This window comes from Artemia franciscana, chromosome 21, assembly GCF_032884065.1.
Source record: "Artemia franciscana chromosome 21, ASM3288406v1, whole genome shotgun sequence".
NCBI classification, from domain to species: Eukaryota; Metazoa; Arthropoda; class Branchiopoda; order Anostraca; family Artemiidae; genus Artemia; species Artemia franciscana.
In genome coordinates, this window is record NC_088883.1 from 18349185 (window position 1) to 18365023 (window position 15839).

At 33.4% G+C, this 15839-nt stretch overlaps 1 protein-coding gene across 1 annotated transcript in view; it reads left to right on the top strand.

The window, feature by feature from the left end:
• Positions 1–15839, top strand: part of LOC136040867 (proton-associated sugar transporter A-like) — a 134325-nt gene that overhangs the window by 48370 nt on the left and 70116 nt on the right. The window contains exon 3 of the mRNA XM_065725253.1: positions 10649–10911. Coding sequence (XP_065581325.1) covers positions 10649–10911 — 263 coding nt within the window. The remainder of the gene's footprint in view (positions 1–10648; positions 10912–15839) is intronic.

The window sequence follows — 15839 nt, forward strand, 5'->3', positions numbered from 1 at the left end:
GATGAAATTTGGCAAGCGTATCAGGGACCGCACCAGATTAAATTAGAAATAGTCGTTTTCCCGATTTGACCATCTGGGGGGGAGTGGGGGCCCGGTTAATTCGCAAAAAATAGAAAAAATGAAGTATTTTTAACTTATCAGCGGGTATTTGGATCTTAATGAAATTTCATGTTTGGAATGATATTGCGTCTTAGAGCTCTTATTTTAAATCCCGACCGGATCTGATGACTTTGGGGGGAGTCGGAGGGGGAAAACCTAAAGTCCCGGTTTTGCTACTTTAGGCACTTCCAGGTAAGCTAGGACGATGAAATTTGGCAAGCGTATCAGGGACCGGACCAGATTAAATTAGAAATAGTCGTTTTCCCGATTTGACCATCTGGGGGGGGGGGAGTAGGGGCCGGTTAATTCGGAAAAATAGAAAAAATGAAGTATTTTTAACTTATGAGCGGGTGATTGGATCTTAATGAAATTTGATGTTTGGAATGATATTGTGTCTCAGAGCTCTTATTTCAAATCCCGACTGGGTCTGATGACATTGGGGGGAGTTGGAGGGGGGAAACCTAAAATCTTGGAAAACACTTAGAGTAGAGGGATCGGGATGAAACTTGATGGGAAAAATAAGCGCAAGTCCTAGATACATGATTGACATAATCGGAACTTATTTGTTCTCTTTGGGGTAATTGGGGGGGGGGAGTAAGTCTTAAAAATTAGAAAAATGAGGTATTTTCAACTTGCGAACGGGTGATCGGATCTCAATGAAATTTGATGTTTAGAAGGATATCGTGTCTTAGAGCTCTTATTTTAAATCCCGACCAGATCTTGTGATGGGGGCGGGGAGTTGGGAGGGGGAACCTAAAACTTGGAAAACACTTAGAGTGGAGGGATCAGGATGAAACATGGTGGGAAAAATAAACACAAGTCCTAGATAGATAATTGACATAAACGGAACGGATCCGCTCTCTTTTGGGTAGTTGGGGGGGGGGGGGGGTTAATTCTGAAAAATTAGAAAAAATGAGGTATTTTTAACTTACGAACGGGTGATTGGATCTCCATGAAATTTGATTTGTAGAAGGATATCGTGGCTCTAAGCTCCTATTTTAAATCCTGACCGGATCTGGTGACATTGGGGGAAGTTTGGGGTGGGGAGACCTAAAATGATGGGAAACGCTTAGATTGGAGGGATTGGGATGAAACTTGGTTGGAAAAATAAGCAAAAGTCTTGCATACGTAATTTACATAATTGGAACGGATCCGCTCAATTGCGGGGGGGGGGGGGGGGGGTAATTCTGAAAAATAAGAAAAATAACGTATTTTTAACTTACGAAGGAGTGATCGGATCTTCATGAAACTTCATATTTAGAAGGACCTCGTAACTCTGATATCTTATTTTAAATCTCAACCGGATCAAACGTAATTGGGGGGGGCAGTTGGGGGGACCGGAAATCTTAGAAAATACTTAAAGCGGTGAGATCAGGATGAAACTGGATGGGAAGAATAGAAACCTGTCTAAGATACGTGACTGACATAACTGGACCGAATCTGCTCTCTCTGGTGGAATTGGGAGGGGGGAGGTAATTTTGAAAATTGAGGTATTTGTAACTTACGAAAGGGTGACCAGATCTTAATGAAATTTGATATTTAGAAGGATCTTGTGCTATAAAGTTTAACTTTAGGTTAGTTTTGTTTTTCTCCTTTATTTTTCATTTGTTTTTTTTTATTAGTTTTTATGTTTTTTTCTTTTTAGTTTTTTTGTAGTTTTTACCTTTTTTAAGTTTTTTTAGTTTTTTTTTACTTATGTCCTGGTCGTCATTTATACTCCCTGTGTCCCGGTCGTCATTTGTGTCCCGGTGCTTTGTTGATGGTGATTGCTAATCGAACATTCCTTTTGTCCCGGTCGCTTTCTCTTTGAGTGTCGTCATTTATATTCCCTACTAGCTGTTGGGGTGGCGCTTCGCACCACCCCAACACCTGGTTGGTGGGGCGCTTCGCGCCCCCCAAGCCCCCCCACGCGCGTAAGTCGTTACCCGCCATATTAGTTACGCGCCATGTAGTTGTGTCCCTGTGTCCCACCTGTGAATAGAGATAGATATAAATATATGTTTTTAACTACGTAAAACATGCGAATATACAACATTCTTCGCTGTCCTATTGTCTGTGCATATAAATAGATTGTCAGGTTTACTGACTCTTGAACATGCAACATATAATTGTCCATGGGAAAAACAATCCAAATTCAGATCTATACCGCATTATTCTAATGATGTGTCCCTGTGTCCCGGTCGTCATTTATATTCCCTGTGTCCCGGTCGTCATTTGTGTCCCGGTGTCCCAGTTTGTAATTTCTCTTTGAGTGTCCCGGTCGTCATTTATATTCCCTGTGTCCCGGTGTCCCGGTCGTCATTTGTGTCCCGGTGTCCCGGTCTGTAATTTGTATTCGAACAATCCCTGTGTCCCGGTTGTCATTTATATATCCCGCCTGTGCCCCCGGCGTCCCCGTTGTAGTTGTATCCCTGTGTCCCGGTCGTCATTTATATTCCCTGTGTCCCGGTCGTCATTTATATTCCCTGTGTCCCGGTCGTGATTTGTGTCCGGTTGTCCCAGTCTGTAATTTCTCTTTGAGGTTCCCGGTCGTCACTTATATTCCCTCTGTCTCGGTCGTCATTTGTGTCCCGGGCTGTAATTTCTCTTTGAGTGTTTTTTCTTTTTAGTTTTTTTTTTTTTAGTTTTTTACATTTTTTCTTTTTTGAGTTTTCTTTTTCTTCTTTACTTTTCAGCGTCACTATGAAGTACATATCGACGAACCTTTGTTTTTTTTAACTTAAATCTGGTAGGCATTGATGACCTTATCCAAGTCAAAATCCCAAACCCAATCATCATCGCTATCATTTTCAGTTTTGGTATGCGCGGTTTTGCGTTCTTTAGCCGCAAGCCTGTTTTCTTGCTGTTCTTGTGGTTCCCCGGCACGCTTTCTTTTCTTACTTTCTCTATCAGCTGCAAGCCTGTTTTCTTGCTGTTCTTGTGGTTCCCCGGAACGCTTTCTTTTCTTACTTTCTCTATCAGCAGCAAGTTTTTTGGCATAAACTCTTTGAGCAGCTTCCTCGGCTGTTGCCATTGTAGGTTCTTCAGTCATTTTACAATTAAACATTTTTCCGTGAACAAATGTCTTAAATACCGTTAATGACGTCACCGTCATAGCAAAAATGACGACAACTAACTTCATGACGTCAGTCGACACAGAAACATGACGTCACCTGACAGACAGACACACAGACAGACAACTTATTTTTATATATATAGATAGATGTGCCGGTGTCCCGGTCGTCATTTGTGTCCCGATGTCCCGGTCTGTAATTTCGTCAGTTGAAAACATGACGTCAGTCGACACACAAACATGACGTCCCCCGACAGACAAACCCACACAAACACAGACAACTTATATATATATATATACTAGCTGTTGGGGTGGCGCTTCGCGCCACCCCAACACCTAGTTGGTGGGGGCGCTTCGCGCCACTCCCAAGCCCCCCCGCGCGCGTAAGTCGTTACGCGCCATATTAGTTACGCGCCATTGTAGTTGTGTCCCTATGTCCCACCTGTGAATATAGATAGATATATATATATATATATATATATATATATATATATATATATATATATATATATATATATATATATATATATATATATATATATATATATATATATGTTTTTAACTACGTAAAACTTGCGAATATACAACATTCTTTGCTGTCCCATTGTCTGTGCATATAAATAGATTGTCAGGTTTACCGACTCTTGAACATGCAACATATAATGGTCCATGGGAAAACAATCCGTATTGTTTTATCGACCATTCCCTGAGTCGCCATCGTCATTTATATATCCCCCTGTGCACCCCGGCGTCCCCTTTGTAGTTATGTCCCTGTGTCCCGGTCGTCATTTATATTCCCTGTGTCCCGGTCGTCATTTGTGTCCCGGTGTTCCAGTCTGTGATTTCTCTTTGAGTGTCCCGGGCGTCATTTATATTCCTTGTGTCCCGGTGTCCCGGTCGTCATTTATATCCCCCTGTGCCCCCCGGCGTCCCCATTGTAGTTGTGTCCCTGTGTCCCGGTCGTCATTTATATTCCCTGTGTCCCGGTCGTCATTTGTATCCCGGTGTCCCGGTCTGTATATACATTCGTTTTTTAGTTTTGTTTTTCTCCTTTATTTTTTTCCTTTTTTCTTTTTTTTCTTTTTTAGTTTATTTAGATTTTTAGATTTTTTAGTTTTTTTATTAGTTTTTAGTTTTTTTGTAGTTTTTACCATTTTTTTAGTTTTTTTAGTTTTTTTTTTTACTTATGTCCTGGTCGTCATTTATACTCCCTGTGTCCCGGTCGTCATTTGTGTCTCGGTGCTTTGTTGATTGCTAATTTATATTATATTTATATTTATATTTTTTATATTTATTAATATTTTTTTAGTTTTCTTTTTCTCTTATTTTTCAGTTTTTTCCTTTTTTTTAGTTTTTTCTTTTTTAGTTTTTAGTTTTTTTTTGTTTTTTACCTTTTTTTAGTTTTTTTAGTTTTTTTAGTTTTTTAGCTTTTTTAGTTTTTTTATTAGTTTTTAGTTTTTTTTTAGTTTTTGCCTTTTTTTAGTTTTTTCAGTTTTTTTAGTTTTTAGTTTTTTACCTTTTTTTAGTTTTTTTTAGTTTTTTAGCTTTTTTAGATTTTTTTCTTTTTAGTTTTTTTGTAGTTTTTACCTTTTTTAGCTTTTTTTCTTCTTTTGTATTAGTGTGAAATAATTCAGACGTCATATGCGGACAAACACGACGTCACTCGACAGACAGACAGACAGACATAACCCACAAACAACTTATTTTTATATATATTTATTCATATTTTTTTAGTTTTCTTTTTCTCTTTTATTTTTCAGTTTTTTCCTTTTTTTAGTTTTTTTCTTTTTTAGTTTTTAGTTTTTTTTAGTTTTTTACCTTTTTTTAGTTTTTTTTTAGTTTTTTTAGTTTTTTAGCTTTTTTAGTTTTTTTATTAGTTTTTATCTTTTTTGTAGTTTTTGCCTTTTTTTATTTTTTTCAGTTTTTTTTTAGTTATTAGATTTTTACCTTTTTTTAGTTTTTTTTAGTTTTTTAGCTTTTTTAGTTTTTTTTTCTTTTTAGTTTTTTTTGTAGTTTTTACCTTTTTTAGTTTTTTTCTTCTTTTGTATTAGTGTGAAATAATTCACACGTCATATGCGGACAAACATGACGTCACCTGATCCACAGATCCACACACAGACAACTTATTTTTATATATATAGATATCTATATATATAAAAATAAGTTGTCTGTGGATCTGTGGATCTGTGGAGTATAAATGACGACCAGGACATAAGTAAAAAAAAGCTAAAAAAAACTAAAAAAAGTAAAAACTACAAAAAACTAAAAAGAAAAAAAAACTAAAAACTAATAAAAAAAATTAAAAAAACTAAAAAAGAAAAAAAATTAAAAAAGGAAAAAAATGAAAAATAAAGGAGAAAAACAAAACTAAAAAAAATAAAAAGAAAAAAAAAATAAAAAGAAAAAAGAAAAAAAACTAAAAAAACTAAAAAAAAAGTAAAAACCAAAAAAAAATAAAAAGAATAAAAGGGGAAAAATACAAAAATTTAATAAAAAAGCCGAAAAACTAAAAAAACTAAAGAAACTAAAAAAAGGAAAAAAACTTAAAAAACTAAAAACTAAAAACAAAGAAAAAAAAGGAAAAAACTGAAAAATAGAAGAGAAAAAGAAAAATTTTCATCTAAAAAACTAAAAAAAACTAAAAAAGGTAAAAACTAAAAGAACTAAAAAAGAAAAAAAAACTAAAAAAAGGAAAAAAACTGAAAAATAAAGGAGAAAAAGAAAACTAAAAAATATAAAAAAAAATAAAAAAACTAAAAAGATAAAAACTTCAAAAAAAACTAAAAAGAAAAAAGAAAAAAACTAAAAAACCTAAGAAAAGGTCAAAACCAATAAAAAAAAACTAAAAGGAAAAAAAGGGAAAAAATTAAAAATTTATTTCATCATATACCAATTCAAAAACGAATGTATACCGGGATGACGACTAAAAAAAGGTAAAAACTACAAAAAAACTAAAAAGAAAAAAAAACTAAAAACTAATAAAAAAAATTGAAAAAACTAAAAAAGAAAAAAAATAAAAAAAGGAAAAAAAATGAAAAATAAAGGAGAAAAACAAAACTAAAAAAAATAAAAAGAAAAAAAAATAAAAAGAAAAAAGAAAAAAAACTAAAAAAACTAAAAAAAAGTAAAAACCAAAAAAAATAAAAAGAATAAAAGGGGAAAAATACAAAAATTTAATAAAAAAGCCGAAAAACTAAAAAAACTAAAGAAACTAAAAAAAGGAAAAAAACTTAAAAAACTAAAAACTGAAAAAAAAAGAAAAAAAAGGAAAAAACTGAAAAATAGAAGAGAAAAAGAAAACTAATAAAATTAAGAATAAAAATAAAAAAAAATAAAAAAGATAAAAACTAAAAAAAAAGTAAAAAGAAAAAACGAAAAAAAACTAAAAAAGCTAAAAAAAAGGTAAAAACCAATAAAAAACTAAAAAGAAAAAAAGGTAAAAAACTAAAAAAAATTTTCATCTAAAAAACTAAAAAAAACTAAAAAAGGTAAAAACTAAAAGAACTAAAAAAGAAAAAAAAACTAAAAAAAGGAAAAAAACTGAAAAATAAAGGAGAAAAAGAAAAATAAAAATAAAAATAAAAAAACTAAAAAGATAAAAACTTCAAAAAAAAACTAAAAAGAAAAAAGAAAAAAACTAAAAAACCTAAAAAAAGGTCAAAACCAATAAAAAAAACTAAAAGGAAAAAAAGGGAAAAAATTAAAAATTTATTTCATCATATACCAATTCAAAAACGAATGTATACCGGTATGACGACCGGGACACAGGGAATATAAATGACACAACTACAACGGGGACGCCGGGGGCACAGGGGGATATAAATGACGACCGGGACACCAGGACACAAGGAATATAAATGACGCCCGGGACGCTCAAAGAGAAATCACAGACTGGGACACCGGGACACAAATGACGACCGGGACACAGGGAATATAAATGACGACCGGGACACAGGGACATAACTACAAAGGGGACGCCGGGGTGCACAGGGGGATATATAAATGACGATGGCGACTCAGGGAATGGTCGATTAGCAATCACCATCAACAAAGCTCAAGGGCAATCATTAGAACCATGAGGTATAGATCTGAATACGGATTGTTTTCCCATGGACCATTATATGTTGCATGTTCAAGAGTCGGTAAACCTGACAATCTATTTATATGCACAGCCAATGGGACAGCAAAGAATGTTGTATATTCGCAAGTTTTACGTAGTTAAAAACATATATATATATATATATATATATATATCTATCTATATTCACAGATGGGACATAGGGACACAACTACAATGGCGCGTAACTAATATGGCGCGTAACGACTTACGCGCGCGGGGGGGCTTGGGGGGCGCGAAGCGCCCCCACCAACTAGGTGTTGGGGTGGCGCGAAGCGCCACCCCAACAGCTAGTATATATATATATATATATATATATATATATATATATATATATATATATATATATATATATATATATATATATATATATATATATATATATATATATATATATATATATATATATATATATATATATATTTATATATATATATATATATATATATATATATATATATATATATATATATATATATATATATATATATATATATATATATATATATATATATATATATATATATATATATATATATATATATATATATATATATATATATATATATATATATATATATATATATATATATATATATATACATATATATATATATATATATATATATATATATAAAGGAAAGGCCATTGCTAAATTGTTTGTAGAAATTAAAATTAAAAACGTATCAAAAGTAAAATTGAAGAGCTGGGATATACAAAAGTGAGAAGGTAAAAAATGAAAATGAAGTGGAAAGACACATATAGCTAGAAGACATGCTACACCGAACATAATATTGAATATGATAGCGATGGTAATTGGGTATGGGATTTTGACATGGATGAGGTCATCAATGCCTACCATACCTTTGTTAAAAAAACAAAGGTTCGGCGATATGTATGTATTTCATAATGACGAAAGACAATCCGAGGTCTTTCATCGGATTGTCTCTGACGATCCGAGGTCTTCGGATCGTCAGATCGTCATATTTGTTCAATAACAAAGGGTTGCTTTGTTAGTGAACAAAGTAACCCTTTGTTCACTAAACTAAACAAAGGGTTAGTTTACTCAAAAAGTAACCCTTTGGAGTAACCTTAACAAAAGGTAAAAGTGACTGAGAGTGACTTTGTTTTGTTCTCGGAAAGTTATATTGGTCGTTGTATATTTTATCTGATATTTTGTGTTGATATTTTGTATTTGTGTTCCTTCTTTTCTTAAATTTCTTCGTTTTTTTTTCACGTCATACATACCCTGTATGTTCTCAGAACTTGTTTAAAATTCGAAATGTATTTTCCAAGACGTTTTAATCTGAAAGTAAAGAGTTTAGAATTTGATAACGTGGAAGGTGAATAGAATACATTTCTGAAAATAGCTAGCAAAACAAAGGGTAATATTTTTGGAAGGAAAGTCAAAAAGTGACCTAGATTATTTTCAAAAATTTGTAATCCCATTCGAAGAGAGAAGGATTTTGTCCTGTGGTGACGCAGTGGATTTGACCTTAGCTTGGTAATACGGGACCCAGAGATCGAATGACGCTGCAGGAATGCACTGCAGGGCCGACGCAGGGACCTTAGTAGTCAAGAAGCGTCGTTAATTCTTAAATAATAAGAGAGAAGGATTATTTTTGTACCAAGTTTCTGATTGGTTCACCTTTCAGGATAAGAGCTGAAAAAGGGAAGTAGAGAATTCATTAAAGCAAGAATTAAAATGATGTGATACTATGATAATAGATAGAAATGATGTGATACTAGATAGTATAGCAGAATGATACTGTATTGGCATGCTAAGAGACTTTGAGGAAGTATTTAGACAGGATGGATCCCAGATGAAGATACGAGCAGAACCTCATAAATCGACGCAAAGTCTTAAGGGAAGATAAGCAAGAAAATTTAAAAATGTATTAAACCGTGAATGAAGTTTAAGAAACTATCTAAAAAGCTTTGAAGAAATACCTGCCAATGCAGAAATCTAATTGTAAAGAAAATTAATAAGGCAATTAGAAGCTAAAGATGACAATAAAAGAATTTAAATATACTAAGGTAACCCCCATGGTCCTGAACATCACACATTTGGAACAGACATCTGGCCAAGCTGATAAGAAAGCTGTAGTGAAAGTATACCAGATAAGCATACAAAACTGATTGTACTATATACGACTCTAACACTGCTCTGACCAGTAAGTGGTTTGTACGGTATTGAACCAGTTTTTTCTTAGCAGTATTGTTCATATGAACTATATTGACAGACTTTTTCCTCACAAACACCAAAGGCTAAGATAAAGAAGTGTATGGAAAGGGAAGGTAAGACCATCCTAGAAATGAATTTCACAGGTAATCTGATTATCACTATAACAGATAAAAATTGCTGTAATATTGCAATATTTTTAGGTTTTCAGAATGCAAGATGTGAAAACAGTTTAGATTCATTACTAGGTAGTAGTATTTGAAAGGATGATTATTGAGTGAAAAGCTAAAAAGTAGTATTGCCAAAACACAGAAAGATATCGATCTTTTTGCAGCCGAATAAAGTTTGGAAAAATAGAAAAATAATTCGTAGAACTAAAATTAAGAGACTAGAAGTGGCAGTAGCATCAGTATTCAAGCCTGGCTGTGAAACGTGGGAATTTACAAAGTTAGATTAGGATGTATTAGAATGCTTCTAGATGAATTGTCTACGGGTGTGTAGCAAAGATGTGGGATGAAATAGATCTTTTTGCTGCTTTAAAAAAAATTACAAAATGGAAAAATAAGTTTCAGAACTAAAATCAGGAAATTAGAAGCCACAGTAATAACAGTTCATATATAACTGAGAAAGGTAAGCAATTACAAAGTTTGAAAATAATATGTTAGAATACTTATAGAAGAACCATGTGTCATAAGTCCCCATAGACTGACCTTAGATCAAACAATATGCTATATAACAAATATGGTAAGATACTCCTTTCTAGGATATTAACAAAAGAATGAATAAGATGATTAGATCTAGTTCTATACCTAAAATTGCTCTTTTGTCCAGCCAATCTCAAATGAAAACCAGGAGGTTCCTGACTGTGGTGGGAAATGGTTTTAACAAAAGATTTAAAAGAAGTTGTGACCACATGGGACAGAGTGAAGAGTTATGCTGAAAACAGATTGAGTTGGAGGTTGATGGTGCTCAGGTTTGTCTGCCTCAGGTCGCTATGTCTTGAGATGAATTATCAGTAGTAGTAGCATTAACAGGAGTAGCTCCAGTAGTAGGAATATTTATGGCTGTATCATGACATTCCTGAGTAAATATTTTTACTAATCTTTGATTTCATATAGTCTACCACATCACTTGACTGACATTCTACGCATACAATTACGGCAAACTGGGTTAATTAAAAGTGCCATTATTATTTTAGAAAGAAGACAAGAAACGAATTAGTTCGTGTATCAGCTGCTGTTATGGGGATTGAATTTGCATATGCTGCAGAAACTGCATTTGTTTCACCAACTCTATTAGAAATTGGAGTTCCGCATAGAAAAATGACCCTGATTTGGTGCCTTAGTCCCCTGGTCGGGTTTTTCTTAACGCCAATTCTTGGCTCTTTTAGTGATAAGTGCAAGTCTAAACTTGGAAGAAGAAGACCTTTCATAATATTACTTTCTATTGGTATTATTTTAGGTAAGCTTTAACTTTATACCCGCAATTCTAAAGTTATTAAATTTACGTAACTCCTGCAGTAAATCTGACTGGATATTGAACAACATATATTAATAAATTATTAACGTGATTAGTTTCTATTTTAAACGCTTTTACTTAACTCTGTATGTTTAGGGGATACAATTCTCAGAGATCTTCTTCGTTTGAGCTGTTACAAGCTTCATTAGTAGTAGTTAAGTTGAATGATTGCTTACGTAACGTCAGAATCACGATGATTTAATGATTTATAGCAAGTAATTTTTCATATATGGAACGCCCTATTGGAACGCATATTTATTGAATTAAATACAGAAAAAAATTGAACTGAAAGTAAGGAGCAACATTAAACTGAGTAGAAATTATTCCGTGTATGAAAGGCCACTTCCTCAATCCCTCGCTCGTTACGCTTAAGTTTTCTGGGCTTCAAAAATGATTCTATTTCCTATTCAACGGTCCTAATGCTTAAGGGGTCGTTCTTAAAGAATTGGGACAACAATTTAGCCATTAATATGCGCTCTTCCAGACACTTATGCATGATGTGTTATTTTACATCACTAAACTTAATCGTATGAACAATAAAGTGAATCGGCCTAATTGAATTAACCATTCAGCCAAATATCTTTATTAACAATTGATTTTGCATGAACTTTGCAACTTTTCAGGAACGAACGCATTCCCATGCGGTACTATTTCCTCTGCCACTCAGAAAATCAATTTATAGCCATTTAATACTTTTAAATCGATTGACTATCTCAGAATTTTAATGAATAGAAACTTGGTCTTCTTTGGGTCAAAATCGAAGTTTGTAGTTACTACAAATGACAGTAAAGACCCCATGTCCCTAGGCGGAATCTTGTTAAAGCCAGCTAGAAGTAGTGAGATACAGGAGGGTTACTGCCTTCCAGAGGGTAAGGGGGAATTGGGGGGAGTTGATAAGGCTGTTAATAACTATGAATAGCGCCCCAAACTATGAATAGCCGAATCTAATTATAAGCAGACAATTTCTGCTAAACTTTGCGATAAGAGAGATGTTAGCTATTGATTACTTTTAATTTATTAAAATCACAACGATACAGAGTGCATTGACAAAAAAGTTAAAGATACAATACATAATTTAGTACAAAAATAATTAAAACAATAAATACATACACTTATATCAACTCAAAGCAAAAAAAAATTCAACAATGACCAGAGGTCGAATAGGTCTCAGAACAAAAATGCAAAAAGACAACATGCAACAATTGCTTACATTTGATATGCCCAACCACATATCCTGTTCCAGAACAGGGATGTGTGTATTTCTTAATTTCCTATTTGAACCACTACATCTGGTAGCTTGGGTTGTCGTGGTTACTTTAAAACTTCTTATCTTATTCAGATTGTGTCTATTTATTTGAGTAGATTCAAATTATTGATATATTATTTGATTTTATTCAGACTAAAATTATCAACTTACCACAAATCTAACGATGAAGATCACTTTCCTTTTCGGGTGTGTCTCCCCCATTTTCAAAATTAAAAAAAATTTCAGGCTTATAACTTCGATGGGTAACATTAAACTTAAAAAAATTTATATTTCTGAAATCCGTATAAGAAGCCAATTATTTTGGTCTATAAATTTTTGTCAAGGTTTTGTCTCCCTTGGAAAGTTCCTTCCACCTGAAACAAATCCCTTCGTAGTACTCTCTTTCGGCAATTCGATCCTCGCTGAACCCACCCCCCTCCTGTAATTTTTTTGGCGCTAAATTCAGACTGAAGAATGCTCCTTAGGATACTTTCATTACAAAAAAGAATCCAATTTCTAATTGCTTTTCCGATCACTCCGGAAATCCTCCCTTCCGTGGAAATTTTTCCCGGAAATCTAAACCTGCTGAAAATTTCCCACAGAACATATCCACACGCAAAATTGAGTTGACAAATAGGAAGACAATTCAAAAGAATTTCGTTAGGAATTACCCCCTCCCCTGAAAAATGTCTGCCTTTTTCCCAGTAACAAATACTATACGTAAATAATAGGCAAATTTTTTAACACAAGGACCTTTCACAGAGGTTGTGGGGGGTCATGTTATCTCTAACATGACTTCCTCAGGCTTAGTTTTTGGACCTTTCAACTATGCTGAACCAGATGCCTATCTCAGCTAGGATCAACTCGATCAAGATTGTGATCGGACGATTTTTGGGGGAAAAGTAGCGTGGAAGAGGAGCTAGCTGTCCTCCAGTCTTTTTAGTAGCTTGAAAATGCATTGAAATTTTCGTTCAAGTGAGCCCTCTCTCAATGTTTTAGGGCCATTGGTTTGGTACGAATACCCCCGAAAAAAAAGAAATAAACACGCTTCCGCGATCTTTCTTTTGGCAAAAAAAAAAAAAACAAGAAAAATCCATATTTTTGTAGATAGGGGTTTTAAACCTCTAAACAAGGATTCTCTGATACACTGAATCTGATTGATTAAGAGCCTTTGGCTTTTATGGGATGTTTATCAACTTTTTCAAAAATTTGGTGAATTTTTTTCAGGCTCGTATACTTTGATGAGTAGCACAAAACTTAATGAGTTTTATATATTTGGAATCAGCGTTTTAAGTAAATACTTTCGATAATCTACTAATACCATTTTTCCTTTTTTTAGAGTTTTTGTTACTATTGAGCCGCTTCGCTCCTTACCTACAATTCATTACCACGATCTGTTTGATACTTTTTGATATTTAAAACAAAAAAACTGCTGAGACTGAGCCTGCAGTTTCATTTTGGAAAACTTTTTTTTTTCATTAATCAGAGGTAAGACCCATTATAGATGGTTCACTATACATTATAATAATTATGTGTAAATACAGCAGGTACTAGGAAAAGTACACAAAAAATACTAAAAAAGTAATTTTTCCTCTGGATTCAATACAGTTATGTTTAGCGAGAAAACAAAATTTTTCAGGTGCCTTGAAAAAAAAATTAGAATTCATTATTATTAAAAATGAAAGCGTGGAGTAGTCAAGACATTTGTATGATTATTGAAGGGTGACTCCTTATCTTATGACCACCCAACACTTTCAAACTCTGACCTTTAAAAAATTTATTTACTCAGAAGAGTATATATTTTACTTTTGATTAGATTTTGATATTAAAAGTTGTTTCTAGATATTTCCATTCATAATGCTAGAAAATTGGCATGGGTAAGGTGTAAAAAAAAGTGATTCTATCACACTTTTTAGGGCTATAAGGAGAGATTAAATTAAAAAATAAGTTTTTCCAACTGAACATAAGGAGAAGCATTAAAAATTGAAACGAACAAAATTATTAGGTATATGAGGGGGGCATTTCCCTCTTCATGGTTACTAGGGCTTTTCATGAGCAAACAATAGTACTTGCTAAAGTGTGTGCAGTGAAATATAACAGCCACCCGCGTGCAACAGACCAAACACTTACTATATTGTCTGCATTGAAACATAAGAGTTGCTTGTGCGCAATATTTCATCCTCAGTTACATCCGGGGGCTCCCCGCTTGACTAGCTACTGGTAAGATCTATAAAAAAAAGTGTCATTGACACACGAAGTTAGGTCAGCCTGAATTTGAATTTGTAACGAATTAACTTTTACGCAACAAGGTGATGTGCGCAATAGATCAGTAATCAGTAACACATGAAACTTGCCCTGAGGGAATCGCCTTTAAAGTTCTTTGTGATTTACGGCGAAAAAGAAAGGAGTAGCCCCTATGGGCCTCCTCGCGGTGCCCATGGCCTCATTACTTAGATGTGCCTAAGAAAGCCATTTAATAGTCAAACTCATTTTATAATCGAGGTTTTAGTGTTTTTTTTTTTTTTTATCTTTTTTATTAAGAGTACTTCATAGCAATTTTGGAATGAATTATCCATACTTTCCATTCACATTCTGAAAAAGTGTTTATAGAAAGGTTTCTATTTTTTGGCTGCAAAATCCCATGGTTAAATCTCACTTAAAAAAAGAAATTACTAGAGAAATTGCTAGGCCTGCTTGTCTTTCTTGAGAAGTGGTGCCCCTTGAGAGTTGGGATAGTAACACCGAAGAAATTGACACAGATTTCCTCTATCGATTTTAAACGGTTTTGCGCTGTGATAAGCTATTAATGGTGCCTCGGCCCAATAGTAACCTAAAATAAAACGAATCTAAAAAATTGACAATAAAACATTCATCATAAAAAATTGGGTTTTTATTCTTATTAAATAAAAAAATACAAGTTTTTTAACTGAAAGTAAGGAGTAACATTAAAACTTAAATCGAACAGAAATTACTTCGTATATGAAACGGGCTTTTCCTCCTCAACGTCTCGGTCTTTACGCTAAAGTTTGACTCTTTCTCTTAACTCTGCTTTTTAAAACAGTAAAAAACTTTAGCATAAAGAGGGGCGTTGAGGAGGAAAAGCCCCTTTCATATACGAAGTAATTTCTGTTCGTTTTAAGTTTTAATGTCGCTCCTTACTTTCACTTAAAAAACTTGTTTTTTTATTTAATTTCTGGACGTTTTTGAATTAATGCATGTTTTGATCTTGCTCTCCGCACATACATAATTAAAACGGAATATGCATATGATTTTTTTTTTTGGCTAAATGGCTTTCTCATAGTTTTAATAGGAAGATTTTGAGAAAAAAGAGCGAGGGAGGAGGCCTGGTTGCCCTCCAATTTTTTGATTACTTAAAAAGGCAACTAGTATTTTTAATTTTTAACGAACTATTTCATTAGTAAAAAATATACGTAACTTACGAATTAACTCACGTAAAGAAGTTCTATATTCGTATGTTTTTATTGCGTATATGAGGGGGTTCACCCCCTCGTCAATACCTTGCTCTTTACACTAAGGCTTAAATTTTGTCCCAGTTCCTTAAGAATGACCCCTTAGTCACAAAGGCTGTAGAATAAACACTTAAAATTCCTAGAAATACTTTAGC